Source organism: Lissotriton vulgaris, chromosome 5, assembly GCF_964263255.1.
Source record: "Lissotriton vulgaris chromosome 5, aLisVul1.2, whole genome shotgun sequence".
NCBI classification, from domain to species: Eukaryota; Metazoa; Chordata; class Amphibia; order Caudata; family Salamandridae; genus Lissotriton; species Lissotriton vulgaris.
In genome coordinates this window covers 1,252,456,270-1,252,470,789 of record NC_141693.1, presented here as the reverse complement: position 1 = coordinate 1,252,470,789, position 14,520 = coordinate 1,252,456,270, and the positions used below count along the sequence as shown (strand labels likewise).

Below are 14,520 nucleotides of genomic sequence, written 5' to 3'. Positions count from 1 at the left end.
AATGAAGAGTATAATCTAAGCCAGGGCGGAGTTTGCAGAGTTCTCTACCGCTACCTGGAACTCCGCAAGTGGCAGAGTGCTTTGGATAAATGCTGTTTGCGGGTGATTTTCAGTGCCAGGTGCTTGTCTGCTCTGTGCAATCATGGCAAACAGCACCATGCACAGCGCAAGTGGGCGCTGCTCCCTTTCTGCCACTCGAGTAGATTTGTACTCGAGCTGCAGCTTTCTCAAGGCGAGTGGACACTTTCTCAATGTGAAGAGTCACGAGCATACGCGACCACTCGCAACGAGAAATCTGTCCGTCTGCGTTGAGCAATCTTGCTGGTAAGTCGATTTTCCACACTCGCCAACTTGATGTTGGGCGATCGCGAGTGAGGAAAAATCTTCCGGAGAGTTCAATTTTCCTCTCTCGGTCTCGCCAGCTTGACCTTGACAAACGTGAGTGAGGGAAAAAACTGCGAGCTCCTCGTAACGCGGAGTGCGGAAATCTCCGCAAATTCTGCGGGTGGAGTGGAGTTCACCTCCCAGACCTAGTATAATCCCTCATTTGGTGAAAGAATGAATGAAGTGATAGCACAAAATGAAAAGAGCGTGCTATTTGTGATTCTCTAAACTCACTTCTACAAGAGCTTAATAAAAAATGAAGTTAAAAAATTATAACTTTTGTTCTGAAACATATGTTGTCCGCCAGCATTTTGGCAATTCTTCTTTTGTTTTTTCATGGTTTTGCAAAAATTTATTATTTTTTAAGCTGCCAGGAGTGTATCAATCTTTAATAAAAAAAAAAACTTTGGTTAAAGGCAACAAATGTTTATGGTCTTAAAAAGCATTTACATAACCACAGTAGTTCCTGAGCCTGAAGTAAAATACATTGTGTAAGGATGTGCTCAGTGTGAAAGGGCAGCATGCCATAACTTATAGTGAAGTTAGCCAGTGGAAAAAGTGAGGTGACACACTGCCTCTTGATGCATAATCAAGTGGGTTGGAGAAGAATGGGAAAGACACAACCACAAGCAAATGGATGAAGTCTGGCTGAAAACCCTTATAAGTTACTATGTTCTACTCATAATTATAGTAAATTCTAAATGTCTTGGCTTAATCGGACCTAAAAAGGAAATCATTGTGCCATTGGCTGCCTGCCTCTTAGCTTTGAAGAAAAATTTACAAACACAAGGAAAGAAAAACAGAAAGGAGGAATGGAAAGAAGTAAAAGAAAACTGCAAGAAGGAAAACAGAAAGAAAGAAGGCAATAAATAAGGAATGGACGAAAGAAAGAAGGAAGGTAAGGGGAGGAAAGAAAGAAGGAAGGAAAGCAAGAAAGAAGGAAGGAAAAAAGGCAAGAAATTATAAATAGGAAGACAGACAGAAGGAAGGAAATAAAGTATAGAAAGAGAGAAATCAAGAAAGATTGGAAGTGGGAATAATAGAAGGATATAATACATTAAAGAGAAAGAAAGAAAACAAGAAAGGCAAAAGTGAAGGAAGTGAATAAGGAAAGAATGAAGGAAGGCAAGAAAGTAAGACTGAAAGCAAGAAAGACAGGATGAAAGCAAGAAAGAAGGAACTACAGCACGAAAGAAAGGAAAAAGAAGGCTAAAGGGAAAGGAAGGTAGGAAAGAAAGAAGGCAAGAGAGAAAATAACAGGAACGGAGTGAAAGAAATAAGAATGCAAGAAATTTGGAAAGAAGGTAAGAAAGAAAGAAAGAAAGAAAGAAACCTTGAATGAAGAAGGAAAGCAAGAAAGAAGGAAACAATGAATGAAAGATAGAAAAAAGAAGGCAAGAAAGAAAGACAAAATAAAGAAATCAAGAGAGAATGAAAGAAGAAATTAAAGGACAAAGGAAAGATAGAACAAATGAAAGAAAAAAGGAAAGCGGGATGAAAGAAAGAAGAAATGAAAAATAATAAGGAAGAAGGAAATGAAGAAAGGAAAGAAGGCAACAAAAAAGTGTTCCAGGTTTTGCAAATTTAACATGATAGAGGATGTTTTTCTTCCTGGGCAATGTTTTTTAAAGAACCATTGATGAAATTGGTTCCAAAATAAACGTGTTCTGAAGAATTGCTTATGAATTCACATGTATGATATTGAAGCTTTCAATAATTCAGAACAGTTTCAAATGGTCACAAACTGTTAAGCTGTGAAACACCGGCAGTCTAACAATAAAGAAAGAACACTCCAGAAGTAATTTACAACAACATTGGCAGGAGATGGAAACTGATAAAGCATGGAGTATGGCATGTGTACCATCCTGCTGTCACATCGGACTCTAAACACAAAGCCAACATCAAAGTAATACATTAAACAAGCATTGGCATAGCCAATAGGTCTCGCCTTTGGGACCTTATAAGTGTTTGATTATCCAGCACAATATCCTTGGTGCAACAAGATCAACAATTGCATGGTTAAACACTTATAAGGTCCCAGAGATGAGACCTATTGGCAATGCCAATACTTGTTCAGTTTACAAATGACAGATACAGAGTCTTGTGAGAGATGCCTTGAGGGTGGTGTGGAGATAATGGGGCTCTTTTTTTTAAGGGGCCATTAGTGCACCAGATGCCGTGGTATTTGTGCGAAGATTGTGATTGGCCACCTCATCACAATTTTGTCTGTCTTAATAGCAAAAATGGAGTGAGAGATATTTTCCTTGATAACTAACATTAAGGGATGGTCATCCTTGTGCACATGGGCAAGGCCCAAGCAACATGAGGCAAGAAGAGATGGGACTTCAGCACACTGAAAATGGGAATTAGAGCACAGTTAAGAAACTAGAAACATCCATTACAGCAGGCGCACATGTACGCTGTAATTACCTGACGGTGGTACGTGATACAGTTTGTAGACTCTAACTTCCGCATAGGTGAGGAGGTGCAGAGAGTGCCAATGACATATACTGTTAGTTGAGTCTTTGTGGGACGCCACCTGGGTTGCATTTGTGGGTAGGGCAGAGGGTCTTCCTAGTGATTTGGGACATTGACAGGAAGCCAGGATAGTGGTTTGATGAGGGTCGGGGCAATAAAATGTCGGAGCTGCAACAACATTCTTGAGCCCTAATCACACAGCCATTAGTTTGCGCTCATTCACAAACTCCCCCATTCCATTAACACCCTGGAAATGGTTAAATAATTACTGCTAACACAGGCAGGATTAAACCTGTTACCATGGTGTGAAGGGGAATAGTGCACCCCAAAAGGTGACAGGGAAGGAGTTTCTTCTCCACGAAGAAAGATATTTTGCCTGTAAAGAAAACCACACAAGGCAACAAAAAAAGAAAGCCCAGGCACAGCCGCCACCTCCACCAGTGCAACCAACAGCACACAATCACATTACAAAGCATAACCAGAGAACAGCGCTGTGACCCCACCCACAAGACGAAATTAAAGAACTAAACACACACACACATCCAAACACAAAGAAAATGACACTTAAACTGAAAAGTAGGGGCAGATTCCCACACTTCCAAACAACTATAAGTGTTTTATCTAAAACTGTTTTAGTCTAGGAGCATCCTGCAACTATAGTAATATTCTCACTGAAATTCCATAGAGGTTAGTTTGTCAACCTTGGAAAGATGAACGTCCGTGACGCCCCTATAAGGACTGAAACAAATCAGCAGCTAGCACTCAACCTGCTGAGTTATCTCATCATTTAAAGTGATACAGTGCCATTCTGCGCGAAGGCCGGTCTCCAGGGAAGTTCCCAATACAGTGCTCGCCTTACCTTCCTCCAGCGCTTTGTCCAGCTGTAGGTTCCTGGGGCAGTCTTCGTCCATCGCCCCATGCGTGCTCCAGCACTCCATGACCCCCTGACACTCCGGCCCACCCCCTGTCCAGTTCGGACTCAATGCGGGATGTATTACAGGGGTCAACCTTTAATGCCAGATGGCAACGGTCGCATCTGAGAGATCTGAAGGAGGAAGGGAGACAAAGAAGGGGAAACGGAGGGCAGAGGGCCGAATGGGATGTGAACGAGCTCACAAGAAAACAGAAGGAGAGAGGAAAAATAAATCAGGGATAAAGTTAAATAAGAACGCAAAGATGGGGGCTAGAAAGGGGGAGCTGCAAGAAAGGACTGGGCAATAAGCAAAATACATTGGGAAGGAATGAAAAGGGGAATATAAGAGCTGAGGACAAGTACCAGTGGTGCGCGCGCGTGAGAGAAGGGGAGCAGGAGGTGAGCCCACGAGTGGTGCGCACGCACGCGCTTGGGAGGGCAGTCTGCTTTTTTTGGAAGCACATACTTGTGCTTGTGGCGCGCCCCTGCTCACTCCCGCAAGGTGGATGCCGCCACAAACACGAGTATGTGCTTCCAAAAAGAGTAGAGTGACGGCTAAAGGTCCTCCTATGCAGAGCATTAGCGCTGCATAGGCGAGACCTAAATAATATTGCCACAGAAGGAAACTAGCTTGTGTGCTGATGTGCGCCCGTGTGAAAGAGCAAAATACAATGACTCAAAGTGATGTTATTTAGTACCTGAAGTGGGCTGACCCCCTAACACATGGTGTATGCTGTAGCCAAATGTGAATGACATACCAACAGACCAATGGATGAAGAAAGCCCCTTTACATAACTATGTTGTGCATATGCATATATATTTTTTTAAATCAAAACATCTTGGCTAACGCCAGGCCTAAAAGGTAATGCGCCAGGACACTCTTGAGTAACAGTGCGCGGTATACATCTTTTAATAACATAACATAACAGGACACTCCAGGAGCTAACTATTAAATTGCGCTCCTTTCTTTCTTATTTGGTTTTTCGGTAAAAACGTGTTTCAATTTATGGCCTATCTGTGACTTTCAAGCCACAACTTGTTAAGATTACCTCTTAATTGTAATGCATTTTTTGATTCGTAAGCACACTAATCTAAGCAGCGTCTGAACTTTTAAAGTGGATGTCTAAAGCAGGGTTCCCCATTGTGGTCCTGGAGAATTAGATCCATGCCAGATTTTTAGCGTATCCACATTTAGATAAATGTAGTTATCTTAAAAATCCTGCATAGGTCCAGCCCTCCAGGACTGATACTGAAGAACCCTCGCCTAAAGTAAACATATTTGATGAAAAAGGAAAAGGTTCAGAGAGCAAAGCCAGAAATATTGTCCACAAGCTCTCCATGTCATGAATAAAATGAAATGGTGGCCACGACCTGAGGAGACAGCTGGTTGCTTCATGCAAAATGCTGTACACATTGAAAAAAGTTTCAGTTTCCTAATTAAAGAAAGGGATGGCCCGCACCTTGTTATCTTCTAGTTTTGTTAAGTAGAAAATATATTTACTGCTGTCATTGTCGACTATCTTACTTCGGCATCGAGTCACACCCGAGAGATTTTATTCAATTCACCTTGTCTACTTGTACCTACAATTGTGAATACTTGTAGATATTGAGTAAATAAGAAAATAAACATGCTTTTTTTTGGTCCATTGAAATTGCTACACATCCTTTTCTCCTTGCCTGGATTCTGAATTCTGGTTTCTACTGTACTTCTTAGGCCATACCGTTGCATGTAGAACACCGGAACTCTGAGATGCCACTGTTACAATAAATACCTTTTCTGTAAAGGTCTACACTGCTTCTTAGAGGAAGGTTCATTGTCTATCAAATTCCTTAAATAAATAAATTCAAGTATTTTGCACGTAGTTTTTTTATAAAACCAAAATAATATCAGATTGTCAATGTTGTTTTTACATTTTATTGCAAACCTAAATAAATATTGGTTATGATTCCCGTTTTCCAGTGAGCTCTATAATGTCTGTTTTTAAGTTTAATACAAAGAGCCATATCAACAGTGGGAAGTTATGTCTGTGTTTTGAAAAGTCTTAAATTGGAGAACTGTCCTGTAGACATGTTCATTGTAACCGGAAATTGCATGTATGCAATACTAGTATGTACTAATAGCAACAGGTGTTCATTAAAAGTAGTGTATTTCCTTTACCACTTATGCAATTATCTTTAATAACAATTTCTCTCCTCAGAGGATTTTAAGAACGCGATCATTGAAGAAGCAAAGAAAGCCCGGGAAACCATGTGTGGTCCTCTGCTCCCTTCATATAACCTGCTTCATGTGCTAAGGAAAGGGCTCTACAAGTTGATGCCTGCTAACGCCCACCAGCTGGCTTCAGGAAGGCTCCACATTGCTCTCACACGATTGTCGGATAGGAAGAATGTCCTGGTGTCCGATTACAGATCCAATGAGGAACTTGTGCAGGTAATTTTACTTTCTGTTAGGACTTCAGCCATGGTTAGTTGGCCATACACCTGCATGCTAAGCACTATGGGCCTGATTTACAGTTTGGCAAATGGGTCACTCCGTCACAACGTGGCATACAGCCTTTCGACCTTATTATTATTGGATTATATCCTATGGCATTTGTCATATGGTGGACGGGATATACGTCATTTTGTGACAGAGTAACCCGTCCACCAATCTCCGAATCAAGCCTATATCTCGATGAGCTGTCAATAGAAAAGTTTCAATTATAGCTTGCCTTTTACATGATCATAATGCAAGATTAATTAAGTAGTGACACCAAGGGCCCGATGTAGGTAGGCCGTTACCGATCGGTAACGGCCGAAAATACCGATTTTGGGCCCTTACCGATCGGTATACAGCCATCGAGATGTAGGGCAAAGAAAATCGTCCAAATCGGTACAAATACCGATTCGGAATGACTACCGAATCGGAAATAATCCGATTCGGAAATACCCCGAATCGGAAAGATAACGAATCGGTAACATACCGAATCGGATAAAAATACCGAATCGGTCCATGTACCGAATCGGTAGTGACACCGAATCGGAAAAATTCCGATTCGGTCCATGTATCGAATCGGTAGAGACAGCAAATCGGAAAAATGCCGATTCGGATAACCTACCGAATCGGTAGAGTCACCGAATCGGAAAATCCCCGATTCGGACAGATAGAGAGATGTAGGGAAGCACAGAAATACCGATTTTGGCTCAAAATCGGTATTTCAAAATCGGTATTTACCATGGATTACAATCAGGTGGTAACCAACTCCAACCCATAAAAATAGACCCAAAATGCATTGCAACTTGCAGGGTGGCTGCTTTTTATGTCATTGCAAGGCGGCTACGGCTACAGCAGGAAGGACAGAGGGAATGGCAAAGAGAGGAACAGGTCTACAGACAGAGGATCACCCTGTTCATGCTCACAGAGGCAGAGATCCTACAGAGGTACAGGCTGGACTCAAACACCATTCTGGAGCTCATCAAGGACCTCAAACCACTGTTGGACCACCCCAAGGGCACACGCCATCCCAGCGCACGTCCAGGTGCTATGCAGCCTACACCTGCTTGCGTCTGGCAGCTATCAAAGTGGAGTTGCAGCGGTAGGAGGGTTGACCCAGAGCAGCCTGTCAAGGTTTTTCCACACATTCGTTGACGCCATGATACACAGGATGGACCAATACGTCTCTTTCCCTGCAACCCACGCAGAACTGGTACAAACTAAAGCTGACTTCTACCAGATGGCACAATTTCCCCAAATCATTGGCTGCATAGATGGCACGCACATTCCGATTTGCCCCCCAGCTGACACAGAATACATATACCGCAATAGGAAGTCTACGCACACCATCAATGTTCAGGTGATCTGCAATGCGAAGTGCACCATCACAGACCTGGTAGCAAAATTCCCAGGGAGTACCCACGACTCCTACATTTTTCAACAGAGCGGCATCTATGCACGGCTGATGGCTGGCGAATTTGGTGAAGGATACCTCCTAGGTGAGACACATCATCAGACCCCCATAACACAAAGTAGCTAAGTGAAATACATGTATGCATGTGAGTAATGTTACCCCTTTTCCTTCTAGGCGACAGTGCATATGCCCTCCGCTCATTCATACTCACCCCCTACCTCAACCCCTCCACACCCAGCCAAAGGAGGTATAACCGGGCCCACAAAAGCACAAGGAATGTAGTTGAACGGACCTTTGGCATCTGGAAAAGCAGATTCAGATGCCTGCACAAGAGTGGAGGTGCAAGGCAGTATACCCCCATCACCTGCTGCAAGATCATAGCTGTCTGTGCAATGTTGCACAACCTTGCGGTGAAGAAGGGCACTGAGGTGGAGTTGTCAGACTACGAGGACCATGACGACGACGTTGCTGTGCCACAAACACAACCTGCTGGGGTGTCTACGCCAAGTGATGGCAGATACAGACGTGAGGAGATTACAGAAAACTATTTCTGAGTGAGTACAGATGCACAGACAGGTAAATGGTTGTGAGGAAAAGAAAATTTTAATAATGTTGCAACACCGTTACTGCACTGATGTGCAACAAAAGAAAATGTTAACGAAAAGTAGTTCAATGTCAAAGGTCCGGGTTGCCTCACCCGCCCTGGCAAGCCTATTTTTTGCTGCGCTTAGCAGCCCCACTGGGGTGTGCCTCTCCCCCTTCCGCATGTCCAGCAGCTTCAGCAGAGTGCCTGGTGCTCCGGCGCGGCTCCGACACTGCGCTGGCCGGGCTGCTGCGGCTGCTGCTGTCCCCAGCCTCGCCCAGGTCCAGGGCTGGATTGGCCACAGTGTTTGAAATAATCATTGCCTCCATGGCGGTCGTTATGCGGGCCATGCCCCTGGTGACCTCAGCGGTGTTCTGGGTCAGGCTGGCCTCCATATTTGCCCCACGTTGGCATAGTTGTGCGGTAGCAGCAGCAAGGCGGCTTATTGATCTGTTGTGCATGCGGGCATCCCGGCGGCGAGAGTGCTCGTGCTCGTCAAGTTTGGTGCATAGCTGTGTGATGGCTGTGGTCACACGACCAAGACCTGCAGCAACTCCCTTATTGGTTTCGACGAAAGCCTTAAACCCTTGCGCCGTCTCTCCCATTTGCAGGTTATGCTGGCGCAGCTGACGCTGGCAGGCCATGATGGATTTCGCCTGCATGCGCTGTATCTTCACCATGCTGCCCTCCAGCCCCTGAAAGACGCTGTCCTCCCGTGCCGGAAGTGCAGTGCTGGAACTTGTACGCCTCCGGGAACTGCTGCTGCCCTGCTGTGTGGGCTGGGGTGCCACTGGTGTTGCTGTGTTGGTAGCTGGGGCCTGACCCGCTGCTCCCTGGATAGGGTTCAGTGGAGCCACAACAATACTCCTGGCAGGAGATGTGGCAGGTGCAGGGTGGGCCGTTGTTGGTGAGTTCTCAGGGGAGAACAGCAATGGGGGTGTGCCAGATATTTGGGGGGAGTGAAGAAATGTGAAGTCAAGTCCTAGGTCTCCCTCATTTCCCTGGCCAATGGTGTTGTCCTCCTCCTCCTCCTCCAGGGCAGCTTGACTAGTGCTTGGCCCTGCCACCGCACTGGAAGATGTTGCTGGTGCTGGTGCCTCGGTTGCTTCTGCTCCTCCGCCTGATGGTGCCCCTAGGTATAAAGAAGCATTTGTGAATTGAGTGCCGATGTATTACAGTCACTACAATTAAAGCATTGCACATGTCCTTGCATATACTTTGATTCTGTTCCACAGTTTTTTTATATTATGGTTCTGCACTGCCATATTTTGCCTACTTCTGCTGACTACATTTACCATGATGCATTTCTCTTGTCTGTTGGTAGCAGTACTGGGCTGGGGTTTGGCTGTGCATTGTGTCTAAAGGGGAGGTGTCTGGTAGGGTGTGTCATGATGCGCATGCTTCTTACCTTTTGCTGTAGCTCTGGCTGAGCTATCCAGGTTCCCAATTCCAGACACACTCTCCCTCTCGATGGTGCTCGACACCAGTTCCTCCAGCTCAGCTCAGTGAGGGGTGGCGCCGGGTTCCTGCCTCCACCAGTCAGTCCAGCTTGCCTCTGCAGCTCTGCCATTTTGCGTTTAGTTAGGCTGCGGATATCATAAAACCTTTTTTTTAGGTCATCAAGGCTCCTGGGGGTTAACTTTCTCAGCAATCTCGTTCCAGTGCCTCCTCTTTGTGCTCTCCGGTACAGTGAGGGACAGCCTCCCAAAGAGCTGCCTGTGCACCCTCACCACCTCCTCCACCAACACCTGCAGCTCCATGGTACTGAATTTGGGTTTTCTCTTGTGGCCAGCCTTCTGGCTCTCACTGCTGCTAGCCATCTTTCTCTCACAGTGCTCTGGCTCCTGCTTCCACTGCTGCTCACTGTGAATGTTCAGCTCAGGCTGCCTCTCCAGAAAGTTCTTAATGAGCTGCACCTGCCTGGGTAGCCACTCCCTGCTTGGGTGGGGGAGGGTGGATCCACCTCATTGGCTGTTTCGGATTTTACCGAATCGGATTTTACCGAATCGGATTTTACCGATTTGGATTTTACCGAATCGGATTTTTCAATGCATTCCTATGGGCATTTTGGCCATGGGGGTGTATTTCGATCACCGATTCGGGAAATTCTGATTTTTTTTTCCTACATCTCGTTTTCCGATTTCAGAATACCGATTCGGTGCGCTTCGGTATTTTGAAATCGGAAAAAGCGTTTTACCTAAATCGGGCACTAAGGGCCAGATGTAGGTCGCCAAATACCAGTCGGTAACGGCCGATTTTGGCCGTTACCGACCGGTATTTGGGATTAGAAATGTAGGGGGCTTTATATTTACAGAATGGGTATATTTACCGATTCGGTAAATTTACAGAATCGGTAAAATACCGAATCGGTAGTAAATATACCGATTCTGTAAATCCATATGTAGGTGGCACTGTAATCAGTGCCACAGGCCCTTACCGAATCGTTATTTACCATGGAAAACTATTCCATGGTAAATAACGAATTCCAGTGTACATGCACATCTGTGCATGTACACCTGTGCCATGTGGCACACAGACATGCCCTAAGGACATGTATGTGTGTCACATGGCACACAAGCCAGAAACAGGGGTGAAACAGGGTGTCAAAGTGACACCCTGTCCCCCTTGTAAAATCGGTAAATTTACAGATTCGGTAATTACCGAATCGGTATTTTCTATGGAATCCTATGGGCTTCAAGGCCCATAGGAATCAATGGCAAATACAGATTCAGTAATTACCGAATCGGTAATTGCCGAATCTTACCGATTCGGTATTTTTAACGAATATTTTACCTACATAGCATTTACCGAATAGTAAATACTGAATCGGTAAAATTCGGTATTTACCATTCGGTAATTTGCTGTTACCTACATCTGGGCCTATGTTCTTTTTATTGTTAAAAGTAATACATAAACTAAATATTTTAAGCTAGCACCAAAATCTCAAAATGTCTGACACCGGTTTGTGAGTAACTCATGAAGCCTTGCTTTACTTTGTATTCTGGTACATGTAGTTTTGTTTTCCTCCAATTTACAACCCAGGAGTATGAGTGCCAGAATGTAAAGAAAGTGCAAAGACTGGTTGTGCTCATGGATTAATGTAAGTATAACATAAAGTGCCTTAGCTACCCTCAGCTCATCCGCTCAATAAAGCAGCCCCATCTAAGTCTGATATATTTTGTCTGTTCCAGCTTTTTACGCAACACTGCATTGCATTCTTAAACTTACAGCTTTATGCTGAGCATCGTAAGTATGAATTACAAAATCAGATAATGGAACTGGTTTTGGCCAAATTGGCTGTAAATTTCACATATGATAGGTAACTCTTCATAGCCATACATATCGCTCTCTCTGCGCTGCATTGTGCGTTCCTGATATGTTATTGTGCATGGGTGTACCACATACAATCAAAGCTATCAGACAATCAAGGGCAGAGTGCGTAGGTTATACTGCATTACATGTTAAGTTTGTGACTCATGCCACACGTCAAGCAGCACAGATGAAGATCAGTTGTGGAAAGGGGAAGACATGATGTAATGATGACCACACCTTTATAGTCCTGAGCTTCGACTGAATAATAAAGTGCATTCTGGGTGTTGCATCCTGCATCATTGGTTCTCATCAATTGAATCAATTAAACTAGCTCACCATATAAAATTGATATGTAAAAAGGAAATCTGGTCACGCTAAATGGAGGTGATTGTGAGATGGATCAATATTATTAAGTTGTTACAGAGCTATAAGTCCACCTTCCATGGTTGTCTGAAGTGCATTTAATGAAAGTTGAAAGGATACTGTTAGTGGAAAACTCAAAAAAAGCATACCATCATGGACCTCTTTTAGGGGTCAATAGGGGTCGCAACTACGACCCCTGGCTTGCAGATTGCAACTCCTGGCACTTCCCTTGTGACCCCTGGCTGCAGAGGAAGGAGGGAAAGTGCATTAAATATTGAAGATATTGCAGCCGTGTATATCTTTAGCACTGGAAATGAATGGACCCAAAATAAATATAGTCAAAAATCTATACTGCTTAAGGACACTCCAGCCTACAAATTGTCTCTTTCTCCCCAGAAGTCCAGAAGGCGTGGGAAACCAATGGGGACATAGGGTGGGGGAAGTCTACACTGAAATGTGTTCTATGTAAGCAGCTCGTCATTTGGGGGTTGTAAAAGAGAACTTTCTCTAAAAAAATTTGTGGTGCTAGTTTTGCTGTACCTACTCACAAACCCAATCAGAGACTCATGCATCCACTCCAAGACCAACTCAGAAACTCATGCACCCACTCACAGACCTACTCAAGGACTCATGCACTGACTCAAAGACCCACTCAGACACTCATGCACCCACTCACAGTCCCACTTAGAGACTCACACACCCACGCACAGACATACTTAGAAACTCATGCACCCACTCACAGATCCATTCAGGCACTCATGCACCCACTCAAACGCCCACTCAAATACTCACACACCCACTCACAGACCCACTCAGACACTTATGCAGACAGTTGTGCACCCACTCATATACCGAGTCATATACTCATGCATTCGCTCACAGACCCACCATGAGACATACACAGCCATTCACAGACCAACTCAGACACTCACAAACCCACTCAAAGACCCACTCAGACACCCACACACTGTAGGAAAGTGCCTCTTTTGGTATGGTTAGCCCCCACACTTTGCCTGGAACCAGAAGTGATTTCGAATGAAAGTGCACTGAATCCCTGTTAACCAGGTTCCCAGTGCCAGAGCTCTTTCCTAAAACGGTACCACGATTGGCACAACTTCATCAACCCCTGTAAGTCCAAAGTAAATGATACTTCCGGTACCTAGGGCACTGGGACTGAAGAGGGTCCACAAGGGCTGCAATACAAATTGTGCCACCCTAGAGATCCCTCCCCAAGACAATGCACACTGCCATTGCAGGCTGAGTATCTTGGTGCCATGTCCCCAAACACTGCATGAGGAATAGGTAAGTCACCCCCTACTGCAGGCCTTACTTCCCTGAGGCAGGGTGCACTATACCACTACAAGTAAATCCTTGGATAGTGTAAGTGTGCAGGGAAGCCATATAGAGGACATGAGCTGGAAACCCGTTATTATGGGTTCCCCAGCACCATGATGGTTTTACTGTGCCCAGGGATGTTTGGTACAAAACATCTCGTCTTAATGAATCGACATTGATGCCATTGTTGGATTTATTAATACATGCACATAGAGGGTATCTTATATGTACCCCCCGAAAACCTACCAAACATTGGTGTTGTCTCTGGCTAGTTTTAGCCAGCCTACTGCCACCAGACAAGTTTCTGACATCATGGGGTGAGAGCCTTCAGCCCCAGAGGCCAGAAACAATACCTGCTCTGGGCAGAGATGTATCACACCTCCTCCAGGCCAGAATGGCAGTCCAAGGTTGAAATCGTCAAATTAGATGCCAGCTTTGAAATGTACCCCAGGCATCTCCAGTTAGTGGAGGATGCAAACTCCCCTGTCCTGCTCCATTTTTGGTGGTAGGAGGGCTGGGAAAATTAATTATTTCAGCCAGCAACATCCTTAAGCCGGGGCAGATGATGGGAACCCCACTTTTCCAATTCCTCCATCTTGTGTTGGAGATAATTAGCCAACCAGGGCCAGGGTTATGCCTACTACCCAACAGAAGTTGTCATAGGAGGGTATGGCCACCCTAAAAATAGGTAGCCAATTGACTAGAACGGGAACTCCCTTTAAAGCCTCCAAATTTAGTATTTAGGTGGCGCCCCTGGACCCTGAACTTCAGATTCAAAGGACCTAAGAAGAAAACGGACAAAGATGAGCTGCTGAATCGAGAACGGAGTACCTGCTGCAGAAGTTTGGAATGAAACCCTTCCTGATGCCTTGAGGAATCTACCATCATGGTGTGCTGACTTGTCCTGTGCTGTGAGACCTGTAAGAACCCCAGAGCACCTCCAGCCTTTCAACAATCATCAGAGAACCCTTGGAGTAGAAGAACTACTCCCCTGCAGTCCACTGGCACCAAACCTGCAGAGTCCGGCTTACCAACTTGCCACTCCCCGGCGACACTGATAGAGCACCTGGACCAGAAGAGCTCCACCAGAGTCTCCTTGTACAGCCTGTTTTGATGTGGCCCCCTTCTCCGTAGTGCCTGCTACCAATGACCTCAGCACCTTGCTCCCTGCTCAAGGCTGAACCCAAGATGTTCCCAACGATTTTGCTGGTGGAACATTGGACCTGGCCTTGCTACCCTCCTAAAACACGAAGATGATCCCAGAG

At 45.1% G+C, this 14,520-nt stretch overlaps 1 protein-coding gene across 2 annotated transcripts in view; it reads left to right on the top strand.

The window, feature by feature from the left end:
• LOC147712416 (omega-hydroxyceramide transacylase-like) overlaps nucleotides 1–14,520 on the top strand; it is a 565,370-nt gene that overhangs the window by 228,797 nt on the left and 322,053 nt on the right. For both annotated transcript variants that reach the window (XM_086923103.1, XM_086923104.1), the window contains exon 2: nucleotides 5,974–6,206. In XM_086923103.1, the coding sequence (XP_086779229.1) occupies nucleotides 5,974–6,206 (233 nt within the window). The remainder of the gene's footprint in view (nucleotides 1–5,973; nucleotides 6,207–14,520) is intronic.